General features: G+C 39.5%; 1 protein-coding gene across 4 annotated transcripts in view; it reads left to right on the plus strand.

The window, feature by feature from the left end:
- SERGEF (secretion regulating guanine nucleotide exchange factor) overlaps positions 1-19483 on the plus strand; it is a 240714-nt gene that overhangs the window by 129864 nt on the left and 91367 nt on the right. For 2 of the 4 annotated variants that reach the window (XM_067540654.1, XM_067540655.1), the window contains exon 10: positions 13469-13505. The exons of 1 other annotated variant lie outside the window; for it this stretch is intronic. In XM_067540654.1, the coding sequence (XP_067396755.1) occupies positions 13469-13505 (37 nt within the window). Of the gene's footprint in view, positions 1-5240; positions 5333-13468; positions 13506-19483 lie in introns of those variants that run through there. One more of the 4 variants, XM_067540657.1, reaches the window with a different exon arrangement.

A 19483-nucleotide genomic window follows, 5' to 3' on the forward strand; every position in this document is an offset into this window, starting at 1 on the left:
GGAAGAATGATACTCTTTAAAATAGCTTGGGACATTCCTGGACTGGCTTCGTTCTTGGTTGCCGTCTTTGGAACTCAATGAGCCATGTTCATGCTAGGACTTACACGGGTTTGGAATCTGTCCGAAGGCCTTAGGAGCGTCATTGTGGGACTATTGTGACTGCACTGGCAGGGAAGGGGCATAGCTGTGCAGTGCCCGGGGGATGTACTGATACACTGTCCCCCAAACAAGTGCTACCTCAAACAAAAATAATCATTCCATTTTTTTTCTTCCAAATAACTGTGTAATAGCCGGGGCAGATCATAGACTTCACTGTGAAAGCTCACTGTCTCTTCTTGTTAATATCCTCGTTGTTCCTTGGGTGAGTATGTCTGTCTCTGGCAGACTCTGGGGTTCTGTTCTAGTTACACATTTCCATTATTTCTCATACACGAAGACCATTCAGTCTCTGTCTTGTTACGCAAGCTTCCCTAGTTCTGGCAGCATTCAAGGTGAGGCTGTAAAATATAATCAGTTTGTAGAATGACATTACAGTCTCTATCCTATTTATAACAACCTAACATCTTATTTCCTTTTTTGGCTGCCATTGCATATTGAACAGACATCTCCAGTGAGCTGTCCACAGTGACGTCTAGATCTCTCTCCTGAGAGGTTCTAACTAATTTAGAATCCATCAGTATGTATGAATAGTTTAAATTATTCCTTCTAGTGTACATTATGTTGCACCTGTCTACAGTAAATGTCATCTGTTACTCTGTGGCCCATTTATCTCGCTTTCTTAGGTCATTCTGGAGTTCCTCAGAATCCTTCTTAGTCTTGACTTATCTAAGTATGTTTGTGTTACAGAACTTTGCTATCCATCCATTTTTCTTTTTAACATTATTCTAATTGGCCTTTTAAATACACACAGTACCACAGAGGATGTTCCTGCTTCATTGGAAGGATTAAGAACAGCAGGATTACCACAGTATAAATTGTATGCAAGCATACAATATGTACGATGTTTATGTATTCTGAAAATATCTGAATTTACTCTTGAGCACTGGTCCCCAAACTTTTTACCCCATACTCCCTTAGCCCTGTCTGTACCCCTGCCCCTCCCCAACTGGGGCTGGGTCGGGAATGGGGCCAGGGTCAGGAGCCCACAATAGATAGGGCTGCGGTGGCTGAGGCTGGGGAACTGGAGGCCACGCGCCAGGGCTGTACGCTGCGACTGGAGGGCGGGCACTGTGGCCACGCCGAGAGCCAGGGGCCGTGGGGCAGGGCCAGAGCAGAGCACGGGGATGGCTGGTGCTCCCTCCCTGCCCCCCATAGGGGATGGCCCAAGCCTGGCAGTACCCCCCTACAGGGGCATGCCCCACAGTTTGGGGACCTCTGCTCTTGAGGAAGAAAGAGGCATGGTTTTGAGATTATATAAATGTAAAAACATTTGAGTCAGAAGGGCTTCTTTGGCTTCAGTTGCAGACAGAATTCTTATTGGATCATTTCCACTCTCAGTAACAGGGATTATTGAAGACAGAAGGATTATTGCACAGGATTTCTTTGTAGATGTAGGCTCCGCATGCACACACACTCAAGGCATAAACAAATCTTAAGCAGAGACCATTATTTTGAATGTAGTAATCTCCTTATGCCAAACTTCTCCACTATTGACATCTGTAATTAGAATATGGTAATGATTATGCTATCATCCCATTGTTTCAACCTTACAAAGAATCTCTCTGTTACATTTAGGATCATGTAATAAAAAATAATCGATCCAGATCATCAGCTAAAGCGAAGGAGTGCATAGTACAATTTAGGAGGCCGGGTACTCTCTTCTGGCTGTTTACTGGGCCAGTTACCTGGTGTAACTTAGAGCAGTGGTTCTCAACCAGGGGTATCTGTACCCCTGGGGGTACGCAGAGGTCTTCCAGGGGTACATCCACTCATCTAGATATTTACCTAGTTTTACAACGGGCTACATAAAAAGCACTTGCGAAGTCAGTACAAACTAAAATTTCATGCAGACAATGACTTGTTTATACTGCTCTATCTACTATACACTGAAATGTGAGTATAATATGTATATTCCAATTGATTTATTTTATAATTATATAGTAAAAATGAGAAAGTAAGCAATTTTTCAGTAATAGTTGACACTTTTTTATGTTTACTATAAGCAATTAGTTTTTAAGTGAGGTGAAACTTGGGTACACAAACAAATCAGACTCCTGAAAGGGGTACAGTAGTCTGGAAAGATTGAGAGCCACTGACTTAGAGGAGTCCAAGTTACGTTGGCTAGTTAGTTCCCTGCTGCCAGTGCAGGAATCCCTTTCCCTGAAAAATGCAGTCCTGAATGAACAAGTGAGGAAAAAGGAGATCTGAAGCTGATGCACAAGTACAGAGAGGAAACAAATGATCACATCCATGCATGAAAATGAAGCAAAGAGTAAATTGTAACACCTGCAGTGAGGTAGAAATTGCAAGTGGAAATATTTTTCAGTTGCTCAGGTGCTAGACCCTAATAAACTGAAAACTAACATGAATGGATTTAAAATGTAGCATTGCAGTGTGAAACAAATGTACATTGTCCTGCAACATGACAGGGTAGGGGTCTGTTTGTGGTCTGCCTAGTCAGGCTGTCATTGGCCAGCTGCTGCCCCTTTTTGGGGTTATATGGGAAGGAATGGATATTGTACTCTCTGACCCAACTCCCAACACAGCTACTTCCCCAAGGTTTGCAGCTCATTCTTTTTCCATCTCATCCTTGCCCAACAACTGTTTCCATGCTGATAGATGGCTTTCTGATTCAGGTACTGTGCAATACAGCCAATATGTCTAAGCAAAAGACTGCATGTTGTTTTGTTATGGAGTTAAACATGCTTTATGCTCATTCAGTTTTCTAATGAGTATGCACTTAACTGCAGCCTGTGTGTCACTTCAGAATATGATGTGTTTTTCCCCAAACCTCCTTTTGAGAATTGCATTGAAGTGCAGGCTCAACTGTTGGTGTCTATTGCACACTAATCCTTACTTACCCAGGAGAACTTTTCCATTCATCTTTGTATTGGGAGCCTGTGTGTTTCTGAAGACGCTTTATTTATTTATTTCCAATAAGTTTGCTGCAGGGTGATGAATTGTTACTAAGTGCTGCCCAAATATAGAATCCAGGATTCAAGAGTAGGGAGTTACGTGACACCCTAAAGGTAAAAGCACCATTTATTGGCATGGGTAAAGGAGCAGGCAGGCAGTAGAATTCATAGCTTGTACTTATACAAAGCTAACTTCCATGACAGCCACATTCCTGCAGCTGCACTGGAGGGTAAATGAACCAATAGCCTCTTTGCAAGATGAAGTCATTTGGTATCCAAAATTCTCATTTTTCCCCCCTGAATGTTTATTTTGACATATTTCAGGGGAGGAGAAAGTAAATATGCTGCTGGGTTTTTTTGTACATATTAAAGTTGGTGCTGAGTTTGTTTTTATGTGTGTATATTTTTAGGACTTGTGCTGACAAGGGCACGGTATTTGTCTTCCTGAACAATTGATGGTTATCTTACATAATTGTTTCTCAAAGGCACTCTGAGGTACATTTCAGAACAGGGTAGGTGGCAGCAGCACTGTACTTTCCTTCTCTAGACTGCTGGACTTTATTTTCTGCAGAGACAATGTGCCCATAGAAAGCCTGATCCTGCAAACTCTTATTTATTCAACCAAGACTCCTCAGTGAGCATCAATGGGACTACTAACAAAAGATATATAGGATTGGCCCCACTATGTTTGAGTGACTTCCTTTCTAGTCATTCTTCTCAGCAACATTCATTGGCCACAATTTTCAGATGGGACTAGTGATTTTGGATGTCTCAGGTTTTGGATGCCCACTTGAGACACCTCAAAGGGACCTGATTTTCACTGGGTGAGTGCTCAGTACTTTCTCTGACAGTCAGATCCCTTTAAAGTATCTCAAGCTGGACACTCAGAAACGGAGCCATTCCAAATCACTAGTCCCTTTTGAAAACCCTGACATTTTGGTTTTGTCACTGGTGGAAGCTACAGACACAATTTATATTGTGTTTTTTTTTTTAATTTAAGGAGTCAAGACCCTTTAAGAGATCTCATTTCTAAAATTGCCACTTGGTAATGCTACCTCATAGTTTGGATGCTGTTTTTAAGTAAATGATATACATACAAGGGGCAAATGAAAAGCATGTAAGAAAAAAAAGACATACCAACTTGTCAGTTATTTGAGAATAAACTTTTAAAAGTAACATTTTGTTCCTTTACCAGACTTATGAGTTCTACAAAAATCCAAGAAACTCTGTGGTATTAAATATCCTTGAAAGTCCCGTGTGCCAAATTCTGCACTTAGTTACATCCCTGGAAATCCAGAAAAAGTCAAGTGAAGTCACTGAAGTTACTTAAGATTTACACCAGTGTAGGTGAGAGCAGAATTTCCCTGGAATGTGTACATTATACTCTAGTTGCTCTGTCATTCCTTCTAGGCTAACTAAAATAGTCGTAATCCATTATGAATTAACTATAATGGACTATTTTGCCATAAGGAAAAAGATGTAAAGCCCAGGTTCTTACAGAAAGCCTAAGACTGTTCCCAAATGTTATGCATTTTAAAAGAACCTTGAAAATAGATGGATATGTAGAAGTTGATATTTTATAACCAAATATTACATTCATCTTTGTAACTTGTATTTTAAGCTTTTTAAATATTGGGTAATAGAGTGCACTTTGACAGAATGTTTGCCTACAGTTATTGCCTAATGGAACCATTAGCTTCATTAAAGTGGCAGTGATAGAAATTAGCACATTCGGATTGATAATGATGACTTTTATATGCTATAATGAACAGTCTTCTATTTCTATCTATACATAATATTATAGGCGGGAGATGCTGGAACCTTTTGGAATTCTGTAGGATAGAAGGCATGAGCAAAAAACATATGAATAATGGGATGGCAAAGATTTGCTTACAGATGGCATAGCAGAGTCAGTAGTGCATGTAACAATTTTTGAAATATATTGGCTTTGTGTTCCATGTCTTCTGCCTCACATGTGCAGTATAAGAAGGAAAGTATCTGGTATGGGGAGTTTTGAATATGAATAAACATAATTTTGACCATGGACACAAGTCTAAATAAGTTGCTCAAAACATATCTTTCTCTGTCAATTTGAATGATAAATTCAGACCATCACTTTTATTAAACAAATTTTAATCACCTTTTATTCTTTTTTTTGGTCTATAGAACAAGATTGCTTTTTCCCACAGGTCTCATAATTATTGCTTGTCTGTCGTCTTTCTTAACCCGCTTTAAAGCCTTGGCAGTGTGTTCTCAACAAGTTTCTTCCTATTGGTAAGAAGTACGTACAAGGTGATTTATCTTTCAGTTGCATTCTCCAATATGGATGAAAAGGTTTTCCCTTGTATGCTCTAGGAACCATTTAGATAATTGATTGTAATTGTTGGGCAATTTTGAGGGACTGTTATGGCTCTTATCTTTTAAGGGCTGCTATAAGCAAACATGGTCCTCCTGATCTTGGCTCAGCATGGAACAAGGTACTTCTGGTAAGCATAGTTCCCAGAGGTACCCTGGGAACTGTAGGCTGTAGCAAGATATGCTAGAAAGAGTTGGCAGGAAATAAGAGCAGCCTTCCATCAGAATGGAGAGAGACCTAGGCGAAACCCTGTTTGGTGTGGGTCACTGTACAGAGAAAGGAGACACCAGGGAAAGGGCAAGACCTGGAGTGGCTTTGCTGCTTGAAAAGACCCAGGAAGAGGCTTATGAAGGATCAAAGAGGAGGAACTGTGAAGAGAAAGGAGAGGAAGGAAATAGGAAGAAGAGTAAGTGATGTAAAAGACTGTGCTTGAGAGCTCTGCACTTCAGGGAGGTAGATTTAGACCCACAGTGAATGCAAGAGCAGAGCTGGTTGATTTGGGATCAGAGAAGTGTGGACTTGAGGCTTGCTTGCATCTGCTTTTGTTTAGGGGTCCCCAGCTGAATATTCCACACAAAATGGGAGGAAACCTCACCCATTGCTGCCTTGGGCTAACTGAAATCTTGGACTGGTGATCAACCCTAAGGATAAGAACCACCTGGTGCCTAAAAGAGTACAGGCTTCTATTGTAGTTTAAGCAGAGTTCTCTGTGGGAGCAGGGGAGGAAGGAGCAAAGAGATCATGTCTTTGTAATGGGCTGTTCCATTTGAGTGTATTTTCTTAATAATGTTGGCATTTAAAGTATGTATGAATAGTTTAAATTATTCCTTCTAGTGTACATTATCTTGCATCTGTCTACACTAAATGTCATCTGTCACTCTGTGGCCTATTTATCTAGCTTTCTTAGGTCATTCTGGAGTTCCTCATGATCCTTCTTAGTCTTGACCTATCTAAGTAAGTTTGTGTTAGCATTTAAAATCTCATTGAGGGTGGATAAGGTGTGAGTGTTGAAGCGAGGGTGTAGTTGACAAGTTGGTCTCGGTTTTGAGAAAATGCCTGAATCATAATGTCACCTGAATGCATCAGAATTGCTTCATCCTCAGCTCTGGGAAATAGAAGTCTTGCTGGTCTGTCTCAGTTATTGTTTGGAGGGTGCCCTCCATTTCTTTGTGTCCCTATTGATTGTCTCCACATTTACATATATTGATACAGGTTAAAAACTTCAATCAAGACATGGAAAGCCATTTTCTAATGAACATCCTTTTGTTTTGTTTATTTCTTCTGTGAGGACCTTGCAATAATAACATACATTCATGACAGTGAGGCTTAATTGTTGTAACTTCCTCCTAACACAGCTTCTCTGCTGCTTTCAGCTTGTTCAGAATGAAGCAACTTGCTTACCCTCTGCTTTGGGTAATTGAGTCTTTTATAGCCACTCAACGTTCTTCACACTCCTTCCTAGAACATGGCAGAGTGACTGTAAACTGATACTGCTGATTTGTAAAGATCTTTATGCAGTATGCCTTGGCTGCATGCTTGCCACTCCTCGGTAGAACCTAATCCTGAGAGGTACATCTACTCTGATCTCAATAGCATTTGTATCTTGGAGTCTGCAGCTGATCAGACTTTCCTAGAGATGGTTAGGGAACTTGCTTCCTCTTGACATTTTGGTCCGTCCATCCCCACTTACCTCTGTCCCCTCCAAATTCTTTTTTTAGTCTGAGCACTTTTATCCCCATATGTTGATTCTAATTCTTCAGGGCAGGGACTTTTTCTTCATTTGTGAGTGTTTGTGCCTAGCAGACTGGGGACTGAGCACCATATCAGTTACTGAACCTTTCATTCTTCCTCTCCATTTCACAGTGGGCTCATTCTCCTTGCTTGGAGTTTTGTGAGGTGCTTTATAAATAACTTTAAAAAAATATTCTGTTGCTTTTGGATTAATACTGTCTCCAACTCCATGAACATTCAAGAACCAGATTGGATCCAGACTGCCACGGAGGGCTAGCAGGAAGGGGAATTTTGCATTTCCTGCACAAGTAGGTTAATACTCTGCAGTGATTCTGCAAGTCTGCAGTGAGGAGCTGGGTTTGGGATCAGTTGTGGGGATGGATGCAGGATGTGGACAGTGGATCTGTGAACTGTGTGGATATACTTCTCAAACTCCATTGTATTTGGGAGGTTTCCTGCCCTCCGGTGAGGGTAGGGTAAGGATTTAATCCCTTGCAGTACTCTCTACCATTTACTTGGATTTTTGCAAGATGGACCAGCAGCATGTGGCTCATTGTTGGGTAAGGAACATTTTCTGCTAGGCTGAAATAACAAGACCTCACTTTAAATTTTATTGTGAATCCCATTTTGTAACAAAGCTAGAAATTGTATGAAAGATTAAATTAGTAGAAAACAGCAAACACAGGGAAAAGACTGTAAAAATCTCATAATTATTTGGCTCTCACAATTTTCCATTGACATACCCAGCAGCTGGGAATGCATTAAACTGATGCTCTGGGTAGTGTTATACCCTTATGCTACTAGTCTGTTGCAATAAACTGCATTTAGCTTTGTACTAATCAAGGAATGTTACTAGGTTAGCAAGCTGCCTTCCCTTTATCAATCAGGATTCAAGTGATCTGGAAGAGGAACACTGAGTTCCTAGTGAAGGATCATTAGAAGCAACACAGCCTCACTAATTAGATTTAGTTTCTCCCCTTTCCCCCCCATGTCAGTGGAATTCTGCATACCAAATGCAGTTAGCATGTGTCAAACAGCACAAATCAGTGTTACAATACATTAATCAAGGGCATGAAGGAACAGCGCTAGGAAAGAATGATTATACTGCTTTATATAAACCTTGATCTTTAGTCATCTGCAATCTCTCTGTCAACTCTTATCATTCCCTTTTGGCTTCTAATCCCTGGTGGAATAAAGCCTTTCTCTGCTTCTGGCCTTTCTGGTTTCCTTAACAAGGCAAGATCTGCCAAGGAGATCATGTCCCTCTGTGGCCAAACGTTTATATCAAATATTAGATGAAAGAGTGCCTTTGCATTCCCCTTTTTGATTTTCTCTCCTCCCCCTTAATTCACACCCCAGGATACTGTCTGCAGAATAACCATCTCTTAGTGTAATTAAAAATCAGAATGGCAGTGATTGCAATCTAAATGCAGGCGCTTAAACTTCATGTCTTCATTCAGGTTTAGAAATCCCATAGAGCAATATGATCTTTTCTTCGAAGGGAAGTGCTGGAGGCCCCCATATCCAGTGACTTTTAAAAGCTGTACTGTAGGGAGCATTCCTGCACTGGCCGGGTAATGGACTAGATGACCTAATAGTTCCTTTCCATTTAGACTTCCATCATTTGAGAAATAATGTACAGCTCCGCTAAAGGTATTTAGGATGATTATTGTGATGCACAACATTGGATGTTATGCAGTTCTTTGAAGCTGAATCTAAGTAAAGCATAGGTTCATAGGTACGTCTTCTCTGAATTTCACAGTCAATACTCAAAAGTTTTGGAGCCTAATTCTAGGTAATTGCCAAAATGTTTAGAAGCTTGTCCAGGCTGCTTGAAAGCTTCTCTCTCTTTCACCACTTGCATCATCATGTCCAGCTTTTTCTCTCCCTCCTTCTAACCCACCAAACTCTCCCTTCGCCCTCATTACAGCTCCACTCTTTCCTCTCTGGCAACTGTCTGACTTGATGCCCTCTCATGTGGGAGAGTTGAGATAGAGACAGGGAGAGGAAGGATGGTCTAGTGGTTAGGGCAATAAGGGCTGCTGGAGTCCCTGGGTTCTATTCTCTCCTTTGTCACCATGGGAAAGTCAGTTAGTCTTTCTGTGCCTCAGTTTCCCATCTGTAAAATGGATAATAGCTGTTCCCTATCTTATAGGGGTGCTGTGAGGATAAATACATTAAAGATTGTGAGGCACTTAGATACAATGGTGATGGAGGTAATATAAGTGTCTAAGATCCTTTCATCCTGGATCGAGGAAAGGAAAAACAGAGGACTCCCCTTAACTTTTCTTTTTCTTCCTCACATTTTGTTTGATCCTCAAAAGCCTCTGACTTGAGTTGCCATTCCCCTCTCACATTCTCTTATCAATTTAATAATTAAATATTTTAAATTTAATTCTAATTAACTTATTTTATGTATCTTTGTGCCCAGCTGTACAACTTTGTGCTGTGATCTCACCAGCTTACGTGGCTTGCTCAGTAGATCAGAGAAGACCTCCACAGGACACAAAATGCTATAGGATGTGGTGGTAGCTTGTCCTCAGGGTGAAGGGATCACTGTGCTGCTGATGTTTTTCAGCTGAGATGTAGAGCAGGAGACCTGATTGCTTGTGATCCTTAAAGATCCCAGGGCTTGTTTAATAAGAGTTATTGATGTTAACCGTAAGGAGTCAGCTAAATTTCAGCTTGAATAATGAGGTTTCATCTAGTTGCTCTTGCCGTTTCAATTGGAAAGTACATTCTTTGTTTTCTGCCTTAAATTGTGTGTTGCTGTGCATTGTTAAACAGCTGTTGCTTCCGACCCAGAAGTTGCCCAGTGTGTTGTGAGCCTTGATTAGTTGTTTGTGTATTGCTTTGAGATCTTTATGATATATAGAAATTAAAATATGTTTATATTCATGTGGACAACCGTTAAAACACTCTGTTTTTTTTTTTTTAGCAGAGTGGAGATTTTAATATGGAGGGGAGAGAGAATTTGCATTGTTTGATGTTACAGAGGGCTTCAATAACTGTTAGAGATTGATTCTGACTCTCTGTTAAGATTTGTGATTTTTTAAAATCTATTTAAATATACAATGTAACATAATTGCCCAACCGGAGAACAATATTGTGTCCGAAAGCTCCAAATATTCTTGATTTCTGTGTATTTATCTACCCTTTAGGAACATGCAGATGTCTGCTAGAATTTAATTTCTTCTGCAACACAGAAAAAAGGCCAAGTAGCTAGCAAATGACAGCAGTTGCAGTAAATACCAGCATTGTGTTGCAGAACTGTAGTGATTGCTGAACTATTTGCACCTAATGTAAACATAGTCGTCCTTTTGGTAATTCCATTCTCCCTTGCTGGCACTTCACCCTACCAGCAAAACATAAATTCTGGCTTCTACTAATAGCTTTCTACTTTGGGTAAGTATTGTCTAATTTGGAGTGGGAGGGTTATATTTTAAGAGACTGACATGTCTGGGAGGCTCACAAGATCATACCACCCATCAAGTTGAAGTAGACAGGAGTCTTGATTCAGCTCTGGGTTATTCTCTCTTCCGTTAGAGTGAAGCAAGATGTACAGTCTAGCAGGGGATCTGCAAGAAGCAGGCTCAGCCCCCAATGAGAGAGGGGTATGGTCAGGGTGCCCTGAGGGATGCAATGATTCAGTTAATCCTTTAGGAAGATTTTTCCAGAGAGGCTCCTAGTGGAGTCCAGGTTACATTTTAAAATGATGTAACCTTGGGCTAAGGCAAAAGTGCAAACATCATGTGCTCTCCTGCTGGGTAAATTCCCCACTGGAGCACAGAGGCTGCTGCTGCTACCAGGGATGCAGTGTCCCCACCCTGTGCCAGTGAGGACAAATCAAGGTGACTGCCAATAGCCCTGTCTATGCATGGGACTTGCCTTCATTACAGCCATTGGTGGCACAGCTGCTATTTCCACCAAAGCAGTTTCCCCCTGCGTGAAAGTGGGATAAGATGCACTGGTGGAAATTATGGCTTACAGTGGGTTACCAAATATGCATGAGGAGGTTGCACTGGTGCAGCTACATGAGTGACTGGTCACCAAGGGCTACTGTGGGGACAAATTCCCAGGGCAGACAAGGCAGTCTACTTTGATGCAGTAAACTCAGGCTGTTTCTGCTGGTGCCTTCCATTGTGGCAGATTCCCATGCAACCCAGTAAACTAGGTAGTGGATGACTATGTAGTGCAGGCTGAGGTTCTCAGAGTGCTGCTGTTGGTGACAGCTGTATGAGTGGATTACAAAGCAGTGAGTGATCAACCGGCTTGCTTTATTTATCTGTCAGAATTGCAGATGGGGTAATTGTTGTTATTAGGTATTGGAACGAAATGGCTCTTTGGAGATGTCATGCGTTCAAAACAGAACATGCTGTTTAGAACACATGGCATTTCCATTGGGGCCATTAGCTCTAAATATATGAGACATACAGAAACTGGATGAACAGCCTGTTTCACAGAGCTATCTGAAACAGTGTTTGTGTTCAGCATACTTTGTATAGAAATATTAAATTGGATAGTTCATGCTTTGCATTGATTTTATTAGCGGCAGCTTTGATATCCCATTTTGCATCTAGCAGTGAAGATGCAGAATTCGCTGTTTTGATTTTTTTCCCTATCAGATCTTCACATGCATTTCCATGGTTAGATCTTGTTTCCATGGCATCAGTCTTTAAACCCCAACATCATTGGTGGGCTGCATTAGCCAATGAAACACATTAAAAATCGGTACTGCTATAATGTATGGCACTGTTGTGTGAAGAGTACAATAATACAGTGATGTGTTGTGCATTTTAATATGCCAGTGCTTGAAGCTCTGAGTAGTTGTAATATTGCAAAAGAGAAGTCTTATAGCTATTTCACTAGTACCCCTCTAAGACCATTGTTTTCTCTCAGTTATTGTATCATAATTGTTCCAGAAAATGAAATTAATCACAAAATGCATTATGGCTTTTAAAACAATTGTTTTTCTTACACAGTTTTCCCAACCCAGAGGCTTCCATTTCGTGGCTCAATAGTTCAAACCAGAGATCTGTTGAATCTCAGTTGTCCACTTTATTAGTACAGCATCTGTATAATAAGATTTCAGGGTTGTCACTGCATGTCACTCTGAAGCCTAGAATGTTTGAGTCAGTGTGAAGTGATGGAAATAGCTACAAGCATTGCTGAGAGCTCTTATTGTTCAGAATATCACCAGCTTCAATCATCACTGGGATTCATGGTCTGTCAATTTTGGAGTTTTCAGTCATTTTGACTAGATGAATTATATCTTTGTGACAGTGAGGCATGTAGCTATGTAATGTCAAGAGTCTGAGACCTGTGTGGTAACAGAGATAACTCAACCAATCACCACAGTCACTCTACAGCTAATTTGCATGCAATAGTTTCATTGGTTGTATGAGGGAGACTGCACGTATGGTGGGTTACTTGGCCCAACTGCCACAGCATGAGCTTTCAGCTAGTAGTTAGCTCATGACAAGGTGTTTTTACCACAGTCGTGCTGTTTTGCATAATCAGTACCCTTGATCATAGCATTTACTTCTAACACAGTGACTCAAGACTGGATATCCTAGCCATGAAAACTCAACCAAAAATTGTGGGTTTCATGGCCTTTGCTATGCAGGGGCTTGGACTGAATGATCGCAAGCAAAAAAGAGAATTTCTTTATCTCCCTTTTTTAAATTATACAAATTAAAAATATATTCTGAGTTTAGTGCTGGTGGAAGGAGCCTCTGCATTATGAATTCCTCTGCAGTACATATCCTCTCCTCCAGACAAGGACAATGGGGATAGACTCATTGCAAGCTTCCCTACAACGTCCTGCCAATATGCCTCAATGTTGTTCAGGAAATATCAGTAGATGTGAATGGGTGAGAAGGAAATTAGATTTTCATTGCCCATTTGATTCCTGATCTTTCTCCCTTTGACCCTGGTTCCCAAAGACTTAGGCTCGTGCTTAGTTTATGTGCACAAATAGTCCTATTGATTTGAGTTCATAAAGTTAAGGTATTTGCAGGTCTGGGTCCTACCTTACTTCTCTCCTTGTTTGTATCAGTTGTGTTGTTGATTGTCTTTTTTAATGTAAACAACTGTTTATTAACAATTAATTGAGACCACTAATGAAATTTTTGCTGAAATGTGCAGTTGTGTACTTCAAACTTAATTTTACATTGTACAAACCATAGTTGTTTGTTTTAGCCTAATTTTTTATTTCCTGTCATGATTGTGGCTGTCTCTATAGTAGTAGTGTATCTACTTACACTTGTCTGCAGATTCCCTTTCATTCATTCATGTTCTTTTTCAGATTGCATGTGGTTCAGAGCATAATCTGGCAATAGTGGGTAAGTAGCTTAATTTTATATCAAATGCTATGGTTGCTTTTTTTTCATTTGTAAGTAACACAAGAAAGTAAAAAAAAAATGTACACAGCGAACTATTACAGAATGATTGTTAGAGCTGCATATAGTAGCATGAAAGGAGGAAATAATCTATTGGTATTGGTGAGAACAGAAATTTGAAATATAAAAAGCAGTGGTAATGATAGCTTTTCAGTGTTCTTGCTGACAGAGAAAGGGGGAGGTGGGTTAATGAGTGTAACAGTAAAATTTAGAAGTCCTACGACACATTTTACAATTGAACCATTAAAGCACGAAGTCACAAATTCAAAGGAGCAGCTAATCTTGGTAAAAGTGGTAAACATTTTAAGTGAAAAATTTCATGGAAAAATCCTTGTAGTTTTCTGTTGACATTTTGTATGCAGCATATAATTGTCTGATTACGCTTGTATGATAAACCCTGTTGTGAACTTTTCAAGGTTCAACTTGATTCATTCTACTGACTCTGGGAAAATATTTCCCTCCTGGCCCCCCCTCCCCACCCCGTTCCCTGTCACATGCCCTTGCTAATTAGGGACATGGGTGCTGTTGAAATTCAATTACCAATTTAAAAACTCACAATGGACTTCTTACTGAATTTATGGACCGATAGTTTAGCTAGTAGCAAATTTTTCCAGTGTAAGTGAAGGCAAAGTGTTGGGTTTAAACCTTATCTCCCTGTTCCTCCCAGTGTCCTTTTAGTAAATAATCTTCTGTCACATAGAGATAATCTCAAAAGTAAATATGTAGGCAAAAGAAAGATCCTTGAAACAACTAGTAGTACATTTAATGTCAATTGTGTAAAGATTTATACATACCTAATTTTATACAGTGGGTACACTCACTGACTTCTGTAGGAATATTCTCAGAGCACAAATTTAAAGACATTTTTATTGTGACATATCACAACAGAAATATTTTGTTACTGAATTTTTTTCAACTTAAAGCATTATGATAAAATCTACTTCTGAAGTGAATTTAAAAAAAATACTTTTAAAAGGCAGAACTTTTAGAAGATTTTGTAGGATTTTTTCCCCAAGCTTTCATAACTTGTTGCTAGTTCAAAGCTGCCAACCTTTCCACTAAAAATACATCTCACAGTCTACAATAAATACATATATTTGATTGCACAATTTTTCAGTAGCCATTTATAATACAGACTTTAGTGATCACAGGTAAATAATCTATACTCCTTAGTAAATTTCCAAACACTTGCACTATATGAATTTCAAATCAAAAGAACTGTAGTGAGCTTTATGGGAAAAAAGGAATATATACAACCCCAAACCCTTGGATATTAAAGAAATTTTAATTCTGAAAGCATGACATACACGCACTTTATATGCATACACACATAGTATGTATTTTTGTTTGTATCTTCATTTTAAATCAAAACATTCCCCTTGAGAACCAGAACATACGTTTGAAATTGATGTAATAAACTTAATGAAGAAATTGTTACTCCTAATTTTGTTGATGGAGCAAATTGTTTTGTGTCCAGTCTATTTGGCAGCTAATTTTCCTTCCATGTTACTATGGACAGTCTATCTTCATGTGTAATTTTGTGCCTCTTCATGCCTAATTTTTTAATGTACTTCTTCCCTGTTTAATTGTTCTATTAATGGTTCTTCCCTGTTTAATGGTTCCATTAAAGTTTTTTTTCCCCTCCTCTCCCCTATAGGGTTGTTAATAGACCCCAATCTTATGAAGAGATCTATGTGGGTGGACTGGTTGCTCTTAGTGGATCTTTTGCAGAATTGAGGCCTTAGACCCTTCTCCTATTAAAGTCAATGGGAGTTTGGCTATTGACTTCAATGATGTGAGATTGGGACCATTTTTGTTGGGTAAATGTGGAGACCTTCTCTTTTCATCTGGAGATAAGGTGACAATCAACATTAATAGAAATGAGCAAATGTGATTGCCAAATCATGCACTAATTTGAACCTTGTGAGTTTGAAGTAATAACCGGCATGTGAAAAATTGTGAATGTTTTTTCATGCTAACTTTTTAATGGAAATGTTGACATTTTTGTTTTGAGTGATTTTGTTTTTTTGGGGGGAAATCTCATGACATAGAGTTTTGATATTAAAATCACAAAGCTGGGAATTTTCACATATTCACCTGGTCCTTTGCTTGAAGAAGAGTCAATTTTCACATGAAATTTGAATAATGGATCAGGACAATTATATTTTGTAAATAGTGGGCAGATTTCTGTCTTGCATTTCCAAATTGTTCTCACTTCAAACATTTTCAGTTCTGTTAGGAAATCTTTAAAAACAAAAAACAAAGAAACTGTCCAACACAGTGAAATATGGCATTTTATCCTTGCAGGGATGGTGTTAACCATATGATACTGAGGAAAATATGATTGATGATATCTAGGGCCATGGTTGATCATGCCATGATCTTTGCATGATGTAAGTTCACAGTAGTGACTCTAAACAGGGGCTTCAAATTTGCAGGACTGGGGACTAAAATCTTCAAACACCTGAAAAAATTACATAATGAGACTGCTTTTGACCATGCAAGTATGTTTTTAAGTTGTGTGTTTGTGGGAAAGAGCTTTATTACAGATTTTTCCTTCTGTGGGGCTATGTTCTTAACATATGTTGCCTAAGTGAATAATTATCCTGAAATAGAACACTTGACACACCACATGTGGGATGTAGAATAATGAAGCAATATAAGTACATAAATGTGGAGTTGCTGTGAACATATGCATGGCTTTACTGCATTGTGAAGCACAAGGTTGAAGATAGAGTGCCTTCAGCATCCAAGAAGTGTAGATAGATGTCTTATTAAATTAACAGGTCCCGACATGTTTACTGCTCTTGTTAAACAGTTGTACAGTTTTCCTAATGTAAGCATACACATAATGTGTTTTTGCTCCAATTTTCCTTCCTCTCTATAATTTTACTCTATCCTTCTTGTAGTGAGTTATAAACAGTTGAATCCATTAAAAGATAATATCACAGTATATGTGGCTTCCACAATCCATTAAAGGGTAATATCATTTGTTTGGCTTCCTCTTGGAGAAATCAGCTTTCCTCATTTGTATAATTTAATAAAAGATACGACTTTTAGAAAGAAGGAAAGTAAGACAACAAGATTTTAGGATACATAAGGGAAAAACATTATTTTTTAAAAAGCAGTTTAAAAGCATACTGATAATTTCCAGGTTTGAGGAGCTCCTTAAATCTAGGCACTAAGACTTGATAGTGAAATATATAAAATATGACGTTTATTGACCATGTCTGTACAGGATGAATAGTCATACAGCACTGACTACATTTCCAGGTCTCATCCTCAACTCCTGTATCGCAGATTAAATCAGTGTAGCTACAGAAGTTGACACCAACTGGATCTGGTCCCCAAAGTCCTGTCCCAGCATGATGTGATCTTGTAGAAACTGGGCTAGATCATCTGGGGTGGTCTCATCTTTAATAGTTTCAAAGTTCTGGAATGGAATCTGAAACAGATATATCGTGAAGACATCACACACCATCAGAGTAGTATTCGTGATGCATTTATTACACGCTACAGGTTGAAACTAAATTTGGTTCCTTTGAACTGTTTTTTCTCTTGCAAATATTCACTGGTTACCTGTTGTTATAGGGTTATTCAGTGTTTGAACTGCTGACAGTGAGTGTGATGGATGCTCGTACTGGATTGCTGTCATTTTTTATTAAAATGTATTTTTTAAAACCTTATTGTCTATAAAGAATTACATAGACTTTTCAAATAATTATGTCAAACAAATAAAATAATGAATTGGTGTTTGTTTGAAAGGAAAAGTTGTTGAAAAAGGTGGTAATTAATTAAATGGCTTCAAATGACACACACAGCTTTTCGTAACACTTTGTAACCACTGTTTGCTTGAGAATCTGTAAATGTTCTCTTTTCACTGCACAGGGTTATTTATTTTGTTTCCTCATTAATGTTGTACATGGAGGATTTAAAACTTTTGTAGCAGTGACCTCAGTCACAAGAAACAAGCAGGTACATGGAATATCCTGGGTCAGGCAAATGTTGATGAAGCACAGTCTTTACCTCAAGACCCATGTGGGTAGAACACATTTTCTCCCCCGCCCTCTTTCTGCTGCAAAGTAAAATGTTGTAGCCCCTGCTAGAGTAAATTGCAGCTACGTTTCCAGGAGAAAACCAGACATTCAAGGAGGCTGATACTTAGTTAATTAAATAGTTTAGATGAAATGGTGCTCTGGAAAGGTTAAGATCAATAAAACTAACTAGAAATGGGTGTAGGTGGAGGAAGGCACAGTACAGCTTTCCCACTAAGCTCTACCAGTATAAATGATCTGTGGCACAGCAACATTCCCCAGGCCTTCAGCCTCTCTCAAGCAACAACTGACAATCTTATTGAGTTCCGTGACTGTGCACAGTTGTCCCTTAGGGATTAACTCCTCGTTTACAATAGACATTTTTCCCCTACAAATTTGCGCCAGTGCTGCTCCACCAGTGCTGGTAGAAGTGGGAGGTCTAATGTAGACAAGCTGCCAGTGACCAGCAGCATTTTAACCACTGTGTCTTCTAGACCCACTTTGAACTAGCTCAGATGACACGGGGATTAAAAAAAAAACCTGGCAGTTTCTCTGCTACAGCTCCTGTTGTTGCCGTTGCCTGTTGAGGTGTCCAAGTGGAAAATTCTATAGAGAAGAGGCCAGTGGAGACACTTCATAATATGCAATCTCCAAACCTACTTCCAGCTGTGTGCAAAGTAGGATTTGAATTCATGTCCATGAAAGGTAGCTGATTTTTAATCAGGCAATATGTTCTGTGATATTAGGGGCCTGATTTTCACAATTGGTCACCTGTAATTGCACACCTAATTTGTGTATCCATGGCTGCACGCACAAATGGTCATTTGCCAAACCCAAACACATGCCTAACCAGGCATTTTCAATCCCCTTTCAATACAATTCTGCACATACAACTGTGATTGCATTTTTGTGCAGCTAATTTTTAAAATCTGTGCCTAACTTTCCATAATACAGCAGTGTCTTACAGAAAAAAGATCAGATTTATCTTCACTGCCAGAGTTAGGCATTTTATTTTCCTGTCCATGTTCACTGGATTGCAGGATAAGTGTACAATTTGTGTCAAGGTTGTATGGTTATCTGCAAATTTAATTCAAACAGTCCCATAAATGTCAAGATGCAGGCTTTCTCGTCCCTCTGAGACTGAAAATCATCCAGTTGCATGGGGAAAAAATCTTGTACATATCTTCTTGAATTTAAAGAGAGAATCTGCTTTGTCAAGCAAATTAAGAAAAACCTCTTTCTTACTGGTAGCCCCTTAAATTTGCTGAACTGAAAACTGCACAATAACTTCCGAAGTATAGTACAAAAGAAATCATTACAAATTAGCTTGTACAAAAAGAGGAGAACTATTACACTACATTATTTCTTTATTCTGAAAAAGTTTAGCAATTATATGTCAGCATAGAGGGAGGCTGAAAATATTCTTGGGGAAGGAGTATTGAGTAAAATGACCCGTGACCCACGGTCCCAGCTGTGTGGAGATGGGCATTTTAGGAGTGTAGGGTGGGCCGGTCGCCACCCCTGTGCATATGTGGGAGGAGCCTGCTCTTCATCTTGGGGGGACATGTCGAGTCCCACATTCCTGGGTCTGTGTGATGGGTCACTGTGAGTGCACGTCTCTTTCCTGGCCCAGTGTGGAGAAGGGACCGTAGGGTATGGGTGGAGTGTTGAAGAGCGAGCCTGCCCTGAATTAGTTGTTCTCCATTGGGGTCTGTGCCTCTGTTGTTGCCATGCTCCATTTGTTTAGAGTTCACTCCCAAGATGCACTATTTTCTGCAAACATAACCTGGGGACCGAATGCATGTCCCCTGGAAACCAGCTACTGGGAAGGGTCTTAGTCTGCTATCTTGTGAGAGCCTGGGTCCTGACTGCTGGAAGAAAATGGGA

Source organism: Emydura macquarii, unplaced genomic scaffold, assembly GCF_026122565.2.
Source record: "Emydura macquarii macquarii isolate MOO-44397 ecotype Brisbane River unplaced genomic scaffold, CSIRO-AGI_Emac_v2 contig_587, whole genome shotgun sequence".
NCBI classification, from domain to species: domain Eukaryota; kingdom Metazoa; phylum Chordata; order Testudines; family Chelidae; genus Emydura; species Emydura macquarii.